The 15795-nt window shown below is 41.8% G+C and overlaps 1 protein-coding gene across 1 annotated transcript in view; it reads right to left on the bottom strand.

Annotated features, from left to right (window-relative positions):
• The window catches only part of ADCY2 (adenylate cyclase 2), a 431484-nt gene that overhangs the window by 47373 nt on the left and 368316 nt on the right, over positions 1–15795 (bottom strand). The window contains exons 17-18 of the mRNA XM_061187643.1: positions 15293–15412; positions 6438–6607 (exon numbers count right to left, since the gene is read on the bottom strand). Of these exons, the coding sequence (XP_061043626.1) occupies positions 6438–6607; positions 15293–15412 (290 nt within the window). The remainder of the gene's footprint in view (positions 1–6437; positions 6608–15292; positions 15413–15795) is intronic.

Raw genomic sequence — 15795 nt, 5'->3', positions numbered from 1 at the left:
CATATGTGAAGTAGCACTCACTTCCTGCACCCTTTACTAACTGTCTTCAGGGCATAAATATCTTCCTCCAGCCCTGCTAGTGCTTCTGAGGCTTTTTGGACCTTCTGTGGATACATCTCTCCACCTTTCTTGCTCCCTCTTGTGGCAGAATTCTAAGCTTGTATGTCTTCTCTCCATCCTGCAATGCACCAGGCTGACTGCTGACAGTCTTCCTTTTGTTTTCCCAAACAAAACTTGCTAAAGCTCAAGTTTGTGGTCTCTCTCTGGCCCTTAGATTTCAGTCAGCTTTCTGTGCATGCCCACTAGCTGTTGGTCCAAGCTCCCTCTCGATGCTGTCATCGGGAGGGAATATGCACAGGGAGCTGGCCACAGGGTAGGGGTGTGCATGAGGCATGTGGAACAATGAGGGTGCCCGTGAGCCAGCTGGGGAGATCTGTGGGTGAAGTGTTCCCAGCGGCTTGTGGGTGGGCTCCTTGACAAAGGCAGTAATGCAGTTAGTAGCATCTGTGTTCTCTTAAAGCCCTGTGAGAGTCCTATCTGCTCCTCTCCCAGCTTGGTAGCATCCTGCACAGCTGGGAAGCTGGGTGCTCACAGGAGAAGTCATAGAGTGAGAACATCTCTCTTGGACTTAAGCTGTGCCATCTTGGGGGAAGGGTGGTGTGGACGGACAGAGTCAGACTGTTTCTCTTACCCACTTCAGCGTGTCCAAACTCATATTTTTTTCTCCAATGGTGTGCTAGAATTTCTCCTCTGAAAACCTGGACTTCTGCAAAGTCTCTCTCTTCCATGGGTCACTGGCTAAGACTGTTTTCCAGGGGGCTCCATGGCCAAGAGCTGCTGAAGCTGGATTACATGTCACTGCAGGGTCCACAGCCAGGATCAAGGTCTGTATGCCTACTGTCCAACACATGGGTGGACGAGACTCCTCCTGGATTCCATATGGTGCTGGGTCCCACAGCTCCTACAAAGGCACTTTTCTCCAAGGATAGATTACAAATGATCGTTGGGGACAAACATGAGGGATGTCTTATTCTGCCATGATGTTGACAACACTCCTCCCCTATCTTTTTGGATCTCCACAGTTCTTCAAGGTCTTTCCAATATCACAGTCAACCCTGGGTCACTTAACCAGCTTCCAGCCAACAGGTTCACTCATTCCCTAGGTAGGCTATAGGAACTTAACCTGCAAGTCTCCTTTTGGCCTTCTGGTGAGACACAATTTTCTAATAGCGAGATTTTGTAAATTCTTGAGAGCAGAGACTATATTTTATTCATCTCTGTGTGCTTGGACTCCAGCAATCAGGTCTGGAATATACAGGGTATTCAATGAAACTGTGCTGTAAAGACAAAGGAATGAGTGGACAAATAACTGTGTTGGTTTGAAGTCTAAGGGGTTTCATTTATAGACACTTTTCCTCCTCTGGCTGGACACAGATGCACTGAAATCCTATGCAATCTTCCAGAGAAGGTGACCCAGTGTCATCCAAGGACAGATGGATCAAAATCTCATGCTTTTCCCGAGTTATTCACAAATGCTAAGGACTGCAAACAAATTCTGGGACTGCAAGCAACTAACATAATAAGGGATAAGCTCATGCTTAAGAAAGAGCCCTGGAGGCAGCTGCAGGTCAGGAGAAATGATAAAAGTGGGGCTGGAGAGGTAGTGCTGGCCTTTTGCTATGGAGAAAAGATGCACCCTGATTAATGCAGTCATGGTTTCATCCTTTGGAGAAGAGTGATTTTAAATGGGAAGCAGTTGGTGCATCTGATATTGTGGGTCTGTGCACTGGGCTTTAGCCTCATACATTGGAGAGCTGATGATAAGAAGTACGTATCCTATCTAGTCTGGGGGCCCAGGCCCTCTGAAGTCTCCTTCTTCCCCTCATTCTAAAATCAAACAAAACAAGAAACAGCCTAAAAATTGAGTATCTTCCTACAAGTGGGTCCAAATCACAGGGCATTTTCTTTTTTAGGTTAGATAACAAAGGAGCTCACTAATGGTTGCTTTTTACAGAAGAAAAGAAAGCTTGGTAGAATTCGAGCAGCCCTAGGACAACTTTTTTTGTTGTTCTTGTTAACTTAGGCAACTCAGATTACTGACCTCCTTACTCTGCCTCCCAGCTCTGCTACTAGCGGTGTCAGCTACAGAGAAACAAACGTGTGTATTCCATACTTTCTGGAGATGGCATTGGCGGGGGAGGAGGGGAATTAGGAAGGGGAAGAGAAACTGAGATATTAAATTTGAAAGTAATTTAAAATCTTTTCAGTATGAACTTGGATATATTATGGGTTTGATTACAGATTTGGAATACGGTTTTCATTTAAAGGAGGAGACTTTAAAGAAATGTCAGGTGTTTGGAATGCCTCTGGACCATCTCTCCCAGAGGTGGATGCACACTGCTCCTGCCTTCTTCCTGAGCATGACTAATGCTGCAGTTCTTCCTCCAGGCTTTCAGTGAGCTCATCATCAGTTGATCCCTAGCTGGGACACTGTCAAAATGTTACAATATGCCGAATTCTAGCCATTGGGTTTTCCATGAGACACAGAAAAAACAGAGAATGCAGAACCATTTTGAAGGTGCTTGACTCATGGCTCCATCGCTATGGAGCATTTCCATGGCTATCCTTGGTATGGAGCTGTTGCTAAGGTCAGGAAGTTAAAATTATGCAGACATTTCTACCAGCAATAATCCAGAGCTTCTGAATGATGCTGGGTACTCGATATAACTGCTGCTTTCTTATACACTTTATATGCTGCCCACAAAGTATTTATTTTATTAGGCTAAGTGCCCACACAGAGCTGGTTAATGTGCTGGACTCCTGGTTAACCCCTCTGTTCAAGCTCTCCATCCTCCACACATCTTTAGAATAGAAAGCATATTTCTAGCTTTCAGGTGAATTAACATAATGGCTGGGTCCACGTGAAATGATAATATTCATCCTTTGATACTCTTCAGTTCTGCAAGAAAAAAATGCACAGGAAAGATCTGACAACGTCTTGCAGACTCTGTAATGAGCCTTTGTCAAGGGAAGGGAACGTGTCCTTGAAACAAGAACAGCTTCCAGCAATATCAATGGTTATCACGATCACCATCACCATCACCTGTAAAGCATCCTCAGTGGTGTTGGCTGAGGGCTTTGGGAGATGGTGTCATGGACCGGAATCGGGATTGTTGATTGATTGATTCAGCAAAGCATCTTGTACTCACAGATGATATGGAAGACTGCTGTAAATGCCAAAGAATTAGGACATGGATTTTTCTGGACCTCCTAAATACAGAAACTTCTGAGCTTTCTTCACCATGAGGTGATAGATCACAATCACGTGATGGCAGGTGAAGTACTGGGACCTTGCTGGCCTCCATTCATATGGATTTTTAATGGCACACCCTCTCAAGTAGACTTTTTTTTTTCTCCTGTAAAGTTGGCTTTCCGCACTCATGAATTTTAAAGATTATCTTTGGTATCCTTTTCTGAATTATTCATTGATCTGGAGTCTTTCTAGTGCATACTTTTGTTTTCTTTGCTGACCCTGCTGGCAAAAAAACTCCCTGTTGGCTTGTCCGTGATCCATGTCAAATTTGGCTTGGAAAAGGCCCCTGAAACATGGTGAACTCACATATAGGACAACAACACAGTCCAAACTGTGTATTCAGAAGATGGCCCAGCAGTCCCCTGTAAACAGAGATGCTGAAACCGAGCAGGACCCTGTGGGGCTCCTGGGCACGGAAGCTTTTCTTTGTCCCCCATTTCTTGTTTGTAGGGAATAGACTCCAGCCTCTATGACCTTCCTTGAGTTCCAAAGGGCAGATTTGAACAGTTGCTAATCCAGGAAGGGAGGGGATGCAGAGACAAGGGAGGAGACCACCTGAGGGCAGATCAAAGGAACCAGAGAACCTCATCAGGAGACCACCTGAGGCCAGATTAAAGGACTGCAGACTCTGCACACACTCTGATCCTTATTAGCAACCCAGCCCTTGAACTATTGCTATAAAACTCCTCCTCAAATCATCCCTGGTTGGGACACACAGGAGCCCAGTGTGTCCCCCTCTGCCTGGCAAAGAGATAAAGCTATTCTTTTCTACTTCACTTAAAACTCTGTCTCCGAGATTTGATTTGACACCGGTGCACAGAGGCCGAGTTTTCAGCATCAACAGTGACCAAAAACAGGTCAGAAAAGGGATGGCACCAAGCATGTGACTTTGATGGCACAGACCAACTTGATCAGGAAAGGAGGTGCTGCCTGGCCTTGTGTTAAGCCAGCATTTTCCTTGAAGGACATCTATGGCTTTGGGACGGAGGGACGTACATTCTCAAAGCAACATCTCAAACTAGCTTTTTTTTTTTTTTAAGGATCCTAGTTTCATATCTGAAAGGGTTGTGTCAGCAATAACAAACCAGATATAGGAGGAAAAAACCTTTATCAGTTCTTTCATGGTGGAATATCTTGAATCTCAGAAAAGGGAAAGGAAACATTGAACTCAGTGGGTTTCAGCACTGGCACAAGTCACATGGTTAAGTCATACACACACCGAGCTTGGGGAAATCACAGGGGATTCCAAGCTGCCACTCAAAGGTCTCTCATTTGGGGTTCGTTTTAAACTGCTATTAGAGAACATTTGTTAATTTTGAGGTATTATGCTATTATGTCAGTAATATTCAGCTTCTGGCAGAGGAATGCTTCCAGGAGTATTGTGGCAGCTCATGCAGAAACCTTAGTCAAGGTTAGGAGGCGGGCGCACCCATCCTAGAGAGGATGCTGGCTTACCTTTGGCAGTGAAGGCAGGTGCCTGAGGCTTGTCACGTCAGCCCTACCTAGCTTTAAGGTGATTATGAAGACAAAGCCAAGAGAACACACACAAAAGACCTTGAATGAAACAAAAGGGCTCTGAAAGTAAAACTCCTTTTCTTTAACCAAATAGCTACTTCCCTGCTGCTGGGGTTCTAAAAAGAGGTGGCGTGTCTCCCTCAGATCCCCAAAGTAATTCCCTCCCCATCAGAAACTTGCTAATCTAATTTCTACTTTTGCTTTGGATGTGTACCGTATGCAGGAGCTTTAAATTTAATAAAGGGAAATTGAGTAGTGTTCTCAGCTGTGTGTCAAAATCGGTGATGCTACATTTACTTAGGGATTCAATACGGGCTCTCTGGATACGGTAGGGAAATGTTAAAGCGTGTTTGGTTGGCAATTTTGAGAATTTATTGGAAAATTAACTTCGATTTCATTTTCATCTTGGCTAAGGAATCATATAATTTCCTTAATACAATTATGTATTTTTGCAACTCCACTATCCTCAGCCTGACTACAGATTGTTAGGGTTTCATGGCGTGGAGGATGACGAAAATTAAATTAGGTGAAGAGAATGCGGTGCAGTTGTGTTTCTAAAAGCATTCTTATTGGGAAGGAACGTTTACACAGTGAGGTGCCCACGTTCCTGACACTGGGCCTCCATTGGTGAAGCGGCCATAAGCTGTCAACACAGATCATCTTTCCTGAGCAACAAATCTATGCAAGTATTTAAGGCATTTATTTTATGTTAAAAGAAATATAGAAATATTATGGGGGATTATGCAAAGCACTCATAGAGAAACTTGAAGTCTGGCGGGTCCAGAAATAAACCTAACACTTGATACAAAATGTGTTTTTGCTGTTAAGATGTGAGATGGAGAATATCATGATGAAAACTTCTTTTTCAAGCAGGGAATAAATATTTATGATTAGTTTATAGAAGTAATTTGATAACAGGAAACGTTTCATAAGTCCAAGGGAGTGGACCTGGGAGGATCATTCTTGAAGCATCTAGTCCTAAGGCTGGCAGAGTAAACACAGCCAGTAGGATTCCCTCCACACCAGGATGTTTTAGGAAATGTTATCTTATCTCCAACAAGTTATAGTTCCATTCACTATAACTTGTGAATGGAACCACCCACTGTCCCTGTACTTTTGTGTATATGGATTCAGTTGTTCTGACCTGGGGGCCGCACTGCCCTGCAGGACACATTCCTCAATGTCTGGAGGCATTTTCAATTGTCATGACTTGGGGGGGGGGTGGATTTTATGGCATCTAGTGGGTAGAGGCCAGGGATGCTGCTCAATAACCTTTCATGCACAGGACAACCCCCTGAAAATCCTTCAGTCCAAAATATCAATAATGCTGAACGTGAAAGAAAAGATTATTCTTATCAATATAGTACAGATTATAACACAAATCCTCTCTCTAAACCATTTCATATCTGCTGATCATATGTGATAATACCTATTCTGTGTAATCTGTAATAAAAAACACACCTTATCTTCCTGAATCATCACTTCAAAGAAACACTCACACAGTGATTCCCAATGACAGTGCTATTGCTAATTTGCATTTACTCCACGCATACTTATGTTACCAACATCCCATGAAGGAACTAAAGAGAAGCAAGAGGAAGCAGGTTACCTCTCAAATAAGACCTGGCTGTAGTCATCCAGGAGGTGGGCGTGAGTGTGGAGAAAGATGGTGTTGTAGCCCACCAATGCCGCCATCATGATCAGCATCTTTAGCTCATAATTCACGCGCAGGAAAACCGAACAGGATATCAATCCCAGGATGCAGCTGTATATAAAGTACTGGAACAGGGAAATATGTCAGATGAATACTTGGGATCTCTTCTGAGAAATGCCAAAATGAGCATTAAAACTGGGGACCACCATCAAGCTCACTTGGTCAACTCCCAAACTGACTGTGAAAGCAGATGCATTTGTCTGCTCCTTGATCCAGTGATACATGACTAAACACATTGGATTTAGAAAACAATTACTCATGACATGGCTTGCTCACCCAGCGTAGCATGTTTAATAAAAATAGTCGTGCATATGGCCAAATACTTTTCAGAAATAACTTTTAGAAATTTGTCATTACTAGCAAATGTCCTTTGCTTCTTGAAAATGAAAACAATATGGCTCCCTACACATTTACAGATTAAAACAAAATGACAGTACACAGAATCTTTTGTGGGCTTTCAATGATTTAATTCATTAAGAGGATACAAATCATTACAGGTAGTTCTATTAAAGGTATAAGAAAGCCTAGACATTTTATTTAAAAAGCAGTTGTGTGTCAGAGGGATTATCTAGAACAGAAAGGATTTAAAAAAACTAAAAGCTTTGAACTATATATAAGATAGATAACCAACAAGGACCTACTGTATAGCACAGGGAACTCTACCCAATATTCTGTGATAACCTATATGAGAAAAGAATCTAAAAAGGAATGAATATATGTATACGTATAACTGAATCACTTTGCTGTACTCCTGAAACTAACACAACCCTGTAAATCAACTACACTCCAATAAACTTAAAAAAACCCCCCAACATTCTAAGGGTTCACAGCCTTCACCAGACTACTAACAGGTCTTTATCCCAGATAAAAAATCAATTAAGAAAACTGGAGGACATGAGAGCAATTCAGTGGTGAGTCTTCAACATCAGCAACAAGAATATGTTTGAAAATAAACTGTAGCACTGTACAAAGTTAAAAAAAACAAAAAAGAAAAAGAAGAAGAAGAAAAACAGCAAGATTTAACATTGGTTGAAAATCAATTGGCCATAAATGTGAGGGTTTACTTCTGAACTCTTAATCCTGTTCCATTGGTCTATATGTTTTTACTTATGCTAGTTCCACATTGTCTTGGGTACTGCCGTTTGATAGTAAATTTTGAAATTGAAAATCAAAGCAAAACAAAACAAAAACAACAAAAAACCCTAAAAGCTTTGACCTGGGTGAGTCATGACTGCCCTGGAAGTGGACGGGCACCAAAGAAATCAAAGACCCCAGCGTGAGGAAGAAGGACAGCACGGTCCATCTTTTGTGGTCCATGGGAAGCAGCTGGCAGGCCTGCCCTGTGTTAGCACTTTTCCATTTACCACAATGGACATCGTCAAGACAGGATAGCCCTGGATTCAGTTCTGCTCCAATCACTCGTTAGCTGCTTTACTTTAGGCCAGTGCCCTAACTTGCATGTGTCACAGTGTCCTCATCTGTAAAAGGAGGGTAATAATGTCCCCCCTTCTAGGTCACTGAGAACAGCACGTAAAGCTTGGAGTCCATGGCCCTGCAGGCCAGGAGGTGCCCGCTAAGTGGAAACAGTTGTCATTCTTGCAAAGCGTTTGTTTGCTGGATTATGGGGTTTTAATAACAAGGATTAGCTGCTATCTTTTCGTGTCTGCAGCAGAGGCAGCAGTCGGTAAAGTTTAATCATTTTAATAAAACACAGATCCGACTGATGTTTGATAAATCCTGCCTTTAAAAAATAGCTCAGTGTGTAAGCTACTCCATTTTAGTTACATTATATGGGATAAGCCATGTATAAACTGCTTATTTTTGTCATTCTAGCTCTTCCTTTTATTTCCCCAGCTAAGGTCATCTACAGTCAGCCATGGGGAGGGCTACTAATATTAGTGCATCAGTCCTGTTCTTGGGGGAGAAAGGAAAGTTGGAAAATGAGCTGCGGTGGTCCTAGCAGGCACCGCCTTCCCTGTGAGAGGCACCCACGCAGGGGTCAAGGCAGATCCTCACCAGTGAGGACTGAGACCTGGCGTCTCAGCTTCAGAAGGAAGACCAGCAATTAACTCCCTTGGGTCCGACAACCATTGGGTCAGTCCTCGGGAAGTAAAGCATCCCTAGGCAAGGAGCATGATGGGTGGTGGCGGCTTAGGGAAGGCTGAGAGTCTGTAAGTGCAACTTCTTTGGCCACAGTTCCCTGAGGTCAGTTCTCTACTATTCTGACCACTGATAACCCCACGACAGAGAATAGGAAGAAGAAAAGAGGAATGGAAATGTGTCCTGTTGGGACCATCTGGCTGGCGGAGAGGAAGGACAGAATCAAGAGGTCTGGGAGAGAGTGTATGGGCACCACCGACTCAGTCTCCCTAAAGCGGAGGGTGAGGGAGAGATAGCCTGTGCTTTGAAACCAGCCCTCATGTATAGGGGACTTGGCATTATTACCTTAATGACTTAAATTAATTACTTAAATACTTAATGACTAAGTATTGCCCTCAGAGGGCAGGTGTGAGGCTCAGTGATTCAGTGGGCATCGGTGCTGGGACAGCTTCTGAAAGCAGCCCAGGGAGCCCCGCAAACTGCCTGGGGGTCCCTGCATTCCTGTGGGCACGTGCACAGCAACCTGACAGGGCAGGCTTCTTTCTGGTGAATCGAATAAAACACGGGCTTGCACTTTGTATGTCTTCTTTCGTTAGTTCATTTTGGGGCTCAACCGCTAGTAGATGTTTCACAAGTATCCATCCCCACCAAGAGTCTGAGAAGCCCTGGGTTTTAACCTCCTCTTTAGTCAGCAGTCACTGTCTTACACAACTGCTCCGTAAAAGCCACGAAATCGCCTTGGGAACGCGCAGCGGGGAAGGTTCCCACTCAGCGTCTCGCCCTTCTACTCACAAAGCAGCTCACTGGTACAAATAAAGGCATGCCTGCCTGTCCCCTGCACAGGTGACCCAAGGTAAGGAGGATGATAAAGCCCACCTTGACGAATTCTTGTGAAGATTAAAGAAGATAATAAAAGTAAAGTGCACAGAACAGTGCCTGGCCCATGGGAAGCCATATAAATTCTGCTATGATTGTTATAAACTGGAGCTCTTTGTAAGACTTTTTATTTTATTTTTCTTCTTTTTTAAAAAAAATTTTATTTTATATTGGAGTATAGTTGCTTAACAATGTTGTGTTAGTTTCAGGTGTGCAGCAAAGTGATTCACTTACACATATACATGTATCTATTCTTTTCCAAAGTCTTTTCCCATTTAGGTTATTACAGAATATTGAGCAGGGTTCCCTGTGCTCTACAGCAGGTCCTTGCTGGTCGTCTATTTTAAATACAGCAGTGTGCACGCGTCAGTCCCCAACTCCCAATCTATCCCTCCACCCCACCCTAAAATTTGATTTTAAAAAGGATTCTGCTGCTAAAATTCTGCTGAAAATCATTATTAGAATGAACGTTATCAACAGTTCAGCCTAAGTGAATGAGAGGCAGAATAATGAGCCCTTTACATGAGTGTGTGTGTGATGTGTGAGTGTGTGATGTGTGAGTGATGTGTGTGTGATGTGTGTGTGTGTGATGTGTGTGTGATGTGTGTGTGAGAGTGTGTGTGTGTGTGGGGTGTGTGTGATGTGTGTGTGATGTGTGTGTGAGAGTGTGTGTGTGTGTGGGGTGTGGGGTGTGTGTGTGGGGTTTGTGTGTGTGTGATGTGTGTGTGTGTGGTGTGTGTGTGATGTGTGTGTGATGTGTGTGTGAGAGTGTGTGTGTGTGATGTGTGTGTGTGATGTGTGTGTGTGATGTGTGTGTGAGTGTGTGTGTGTGATGTGTGTGTGTGACGTGTGTGTGTGTGGTGTGTGTGTGGTGTGTGTGTGATGTGTGTGTGATGTGTGTGTGTGATGTGTGTGTGTGTGATGTGTGTGTGTGATGTGATGTGTGTGTGTGTGAGTGTGTGTGTGTGATGTGTGTGTGTGATGTGTGTGTGTGATGTGTATGATGTGTGTGTGATGTGTGTGTGTGATGTGTGTGTGATGTGTGTGTGTGTGATGTGTGTGTGTGGTGTGTGTGTGGTGTGTGTGTGTGAGTGTGTGATGTGTGTGTGTGTGATGTGTGTGTGTGTGATGTGTGTGTGATGTGTGTGTGTGTGTGATGTGTGTGTGATGTGTGTGTGTGGTGTGTGTGTGATGTGTGTGTGTGATGTGTGTGTGTGATGTGTGTGCGTGATGTGTGTGTGATGTGTGTGTGTGTGGGGTGTGTGTGTGTGATGTGTGCGTGTGTGATGTGTGTGTGTGATGTGTGTGATGTGTGTGTGTGTGATGTGTGTGTGTGTGTGTGATGTGTGTGTGTGTGTGTGTGTGTGAATGTGTGCATGTGCATTTTGGGGGATTGGGGGCAGTAGGCTTCTAAAAGTTTTCTGAAACACCCCTAGTTTGAAATATGTGCCAATACCTATAAAATATGTCTATGATTTCACATTTTAAAATTCATTCTTAGGCTTTTAAAAAGTTTTCACATTTCAGGGTTAGGGTTACTAAAATACATACGTTATGGGAAGTAGTCTTTTAGTCCATTTTCTATTAAATAAGCCTTTCTAGAAGGCTTGGAGGCCATGTGCAAGGTGATGTGGGAATTAATTAAAGGTAGGTTGGGACCCTGAAGGTAGCGACAGAGGGAATGTGTGAATAAGGAAGAATAACGGGAGAAGGCCAGGCTGGGAGCTCTGAAGATCAGCTGCCTCTACTACATAAGGTAGCCCTACAGGGAGGTCGCTGGATGTCAAGAGCTCTGGCTGCAGGCTCCTGAGCTGAGTTCTATTAGGACACTATTACTAAGAACCTTACTTTTATATAGATTTAATAGTTAATATAATTATTAGTTAATATTTTTATTAAGTATTATTTGTTAATATTATTTAAATATCATATATTACTATTACTTAATATTAGGTAACTAAGTTAAAATTGGTTCATATAGTTATTAATACTTTTCATATATTAATCGATGAAATCAACTTGCGTTTTGACACCAAGGGAGCAGCCACTGTCACCTTTGGCAATTTACTTAAGTATCTTTTGGTTTCAGTTTCCTCACCTGGAAAACAGGAATTCCAATGTCTAACTCACAGGGTAGTTTTGTGGATGAAATGATATAAATGTCTGATATAGTGTGAACTGCCTACATGGCAAAGATTCTTTCTGGTTGATTCTGTTGGACATTTTTAAATGACTTTTTCTTCTGCTACAGAAATAATACACCTGATGTTAAAAATTAGGAAATATACAAAGGACACATATAAAAAGTAAGCATCTCCTATAATCCCCAACATCCAACGTGAGCCATGATTAATTAATTGTTTTGTATATCTTTCCAGCTTTTTTCTTTGGTGTGTGTGCTACTTGTTATTGGTATTATTATTTTAGAAAATTGGGAATGGATTGTTTGGAATGTTTTTAAATGATACTTTTCACTTAATAGCTTATAAGTATATATTTCTATGTCATTAAATAGTTTTCTACAACATCTTTTGTAGCGGCTGGATATAATCTTATTGTATGTTCATAACAAAATTTGTTTAAACAGTTAAATTTATTCTAACTTTTAGGTTGCTTGCTTTCTTTTCCTTTCTTTGTTGTTATTGTTACATAAACCTTTCGACGAACACCCTGGTAGCTAAATCTTTGCACCTTTAAAATTACTTTCTAAAGTTAGTATTGCAGGGTGCAAACTATGTCTATTTCTATGCTTTTTGATGACTATTATAAATGGCCATTAAAGTTAGTATTGCAGGGTGCAAACTATGTCTGTTTCTATGCTTTCTGATGACTGTTATAAATGGCCATTAAAGTCAGTATTGCAGGGTGCAAACTGTCTGTTTCTATGCTTCTTGATGACTGTTATAAATGGCCATTAAAGTCAGTATTGCAGGGTGCAAACTATGCCTGTTGCTATGCTTTTTGGTGACTATTATATATGGCCATTAAAGTCAGTATTGCAGGGTGCAAACTATGTGTGTTTCTATGCTTCTTGATGACTGTTATAAATGGCCATTTAAGTCAGTATTGCAGGGTGCAAACTCTGTCTGCTTCTATGCTTTTTGATGACTGTTATAAATGGCCATTAGGAAGAGCTGTATGACTTTTTACCTCTTGCATCAGTGCCTGTGGATGCTCCTTCGCATCCACTGTCAACCTCAGGCGTCATATGCGATGGGGTTTGAGAGTAATAATGCAGACATCGTGCACATCCACAAACGGCTTTCCCAATGTTCCTTCCAATCTATTAAGAGGGAAGCCAGGATGTTTCCAGGCTCCTCTGGGACCCCTAAACTCATGAGTTAATAATGTCGTTTCTGTACAGACAGTACGTGAGCATGAGGGGCTTCCTTGGCAAAGCCCATCATAATCTTCTTTCTGAGGACTTATTATTGGAACAATAGTAGCCTATTGACTAAGTCTGACCTAGATTTTGAAAAGTAGCCTATTGACTAAGTCTGACCTAGATTTTGTGCTTTTTCAGAATCGTTGAAGGTTGAGGAATGTTCTTTTTCACCATTTTGGGTTTCTAATGATTTGCTTCTTCTGAAAATAAGATATCATGCGCAGACTTATTTAAATGAAATTCAGGATGATGACCTTATTGCTGTTAGGGGGGCCAAGGACGGTGAGTTGTACAACCCAAAACTATTGGATGGAGAGATTTTCTTAAAAAGATGATTTGCCAGCTATAGTTTTCTTTCCTATGAAAATGCATGTTTACTGTAAGTTGTTAAAGTGCCTTATGAATGCAGCATGGGGATGGTTTGGAGTCTCGTCCTCCCTCCAGGGGCCGATGGGCCATGTGCGTGCTAATACCATCCATCCAAGGAGGAAGAGCCAGACCACACAGGTAGTTTGAATCATTCCCTAGAGAACGGGGTTCCAAAGCGCCCACAGTGAGGTCACAGCCAATAAACCCTCATCATGAATCTCATCCCTCACTTTTCACATAACTGAAATAGAAAAGATGGTGTCCAGTCCTCCCTGGGGTTCACAATAATGCCTAACATGAAGGCCAGGACCCCGTGGATACGGGACGAAGCTTATGCCATCCTCTCTTCCTGAGTCTGTGGGGATGTTGCTATGGACTCCGGTTAGCTCTCATGGCTTAAAGGAACACCAGATGCCCCTACTATCCGTACACAGAGCTGTGAGCATCCCAGGAAATTGAAATGATGAGATGGGAAAAAGGATCAAAGCCTAATATCAAAGGGAGAAAGAAAGGAAGTTTCCTTTATCACCAGAGCTAATGGAGTTTTAAAAAAATTGTATGTTAAAAAAAAATTAAAGTTAAAAAAGAATTGTAAAATATACATATTAAGTGACCAATTTCAGTGCCTGGAATATGTGAGACAAACAAAATGGGAAGAATCTATACTACCTTTAGACGATTATTCAGAAAATGGAAAGGAGAGTATCAAAATCTTTTTTTTTTTGCACAAACAATTCATGGAAGAAAGAAGTTATTAAGCAGTAAATAATTGATTTAACTCCTTTCACTTAAATGACTGATGTGTTAGTAAGTTTTGAAATTTCAATCTAGGCCCTTAGTAAGGGCCAGTTAGTAAGGAGTATTTGAAGATACAATTACTGGACGGCATTTGCAGCCATAGGAGAGGGAGAAATATGAGCTGTGGTCCCTGTCATCACAGAGTCAGGAAGCTAACGCTAATTCACCGGAACAATTAGCAAAATCTGTAAGCAACAATTCAGTGACATACAATCGAATGCTACATGCTGGGATACATTCTATAAAATGTAGCATTAAGATAAATTGGTGCAGCCACTATGGAAAACAGTAAGGAGTCGCCCCAGAAAACTAAAAATAGAGTTACTATATGATCCAGCAATCCCACTCCTGGGCATATACCCAGAGAAAACTATAATTCAAAAACATACATGTACCCCTATCACAGCACTATTCTCAATAGCCAAGACATGGAAGCAACCTAAATGTTCATCGACAGATGAATGGATAGAGAAGATGTGGTACATATACACAATGGAATATTATTCAGCTGTAAAGAAGAATGAAATAATGCCATTTGCAGCAACATGGATACAACTAGAGATTATCATACTAAGTGAAGTAAGTCAGACAGAGAAAGACAAATATCATATGATATCACTTATATGTGGAATCTAAAATACGACACAAATGAACTTACCTATGAAAAAGAAACAGACTCACAGACATAGAGAACAGACTTGTGGTTGCCAAGGTGGGGGGAGGGACGGAGTGGGAGTTTGGGGTCAGCAGATGCAAACTAGTATATACAGAAGGGATAAACAACAAGGTCCTATTGCATAGCGCAGGGAACTATATTCAATATCCTGTGATAAACCATAATGGAAAAGAATATGAAAAAGAATATATATATGTATAACTGAATCACTTTGCTATAAAGCAGAAATTAACACAACATTGTAAATCAGCTATACTTCTATAAAAAAATAAATTAAAATGTAGCATTAAGAGAATAAAGGCACGAGTCATCCGTGAAAGCCTCAAAATGCCATTGAAAGTTTGCATATGTGGTCTAATTGGTGCCTGTTGGCTGGGACTTTCTGCTGAAGGCTGGCAATTTTTACCCGGTCAGGACATACTCAGATATGGAATCCGAAGAAGAAAAGTCAAGTCTACAACAGATGAGGTGCAGGTCACGCCATTCAATACGTAACAGCATACAGGAAAACAACAAAAGCAATAATAATGAGGGAGATGTTCTTACCGGCAGGAAAAACAAATTTTGCGCACGCAGAATTGCTACCTGATTATATAAGGCAGAAAGACTTGTGTTTGACGCATTGGCGGTTGGAAGAATTGTCTCCTCTGACTCACTCAGGAAAAACTGCAAAGAAAGTGTTTTTACAATGAATTAGTGCAAAGGAGAGTTAAGAGTTAGCAGGTGGGTGCTAAGTTTATTAATGACGTGTTTTGTCGCCTCCGTGAGCAGGATTGTGTGGGCAACTCAGCATCTTTACTTCCAGTGCTAATCCCTTCATCTTCTCTTTGAGGCTTTCAGAATTTCTATTGAATAAGTAAATAACTCTTGTTGTGCTCTGCACTTCATAGTGAATTCCAGAACTCCCGAGTTGATGTTAAAGACAACAGAAGCACCTTGTTAAATACAAATTTTAAAATGAACCAAGGACAGGGCAGAGGGTTTGGTTAGAATTACGACCTGACATCACAACCCCTCACACTTTCAATTCTGCAGCAGGAGATCGGAGT

Source organism: Eubalaena glacialis, chromosome 4 (assembly GCF_028564815.1).
Source record: "Eubalaena glacialis isolate mEubGla1 chromosome 4, mEubGla1.1.hap2.+ XY, whole genome shotgun sequence".
Classification (NCBI taxonomy): domain Eukaryota; kingdom Metazoa; phylum Chordata; class Mammalia; order Artiodactyla; family Balaenidae; genus Eubalaena; species Eubalaena glacialis.
This window is presented reverse-complemented; position numbering and strand designations above follow the sequence as displayed.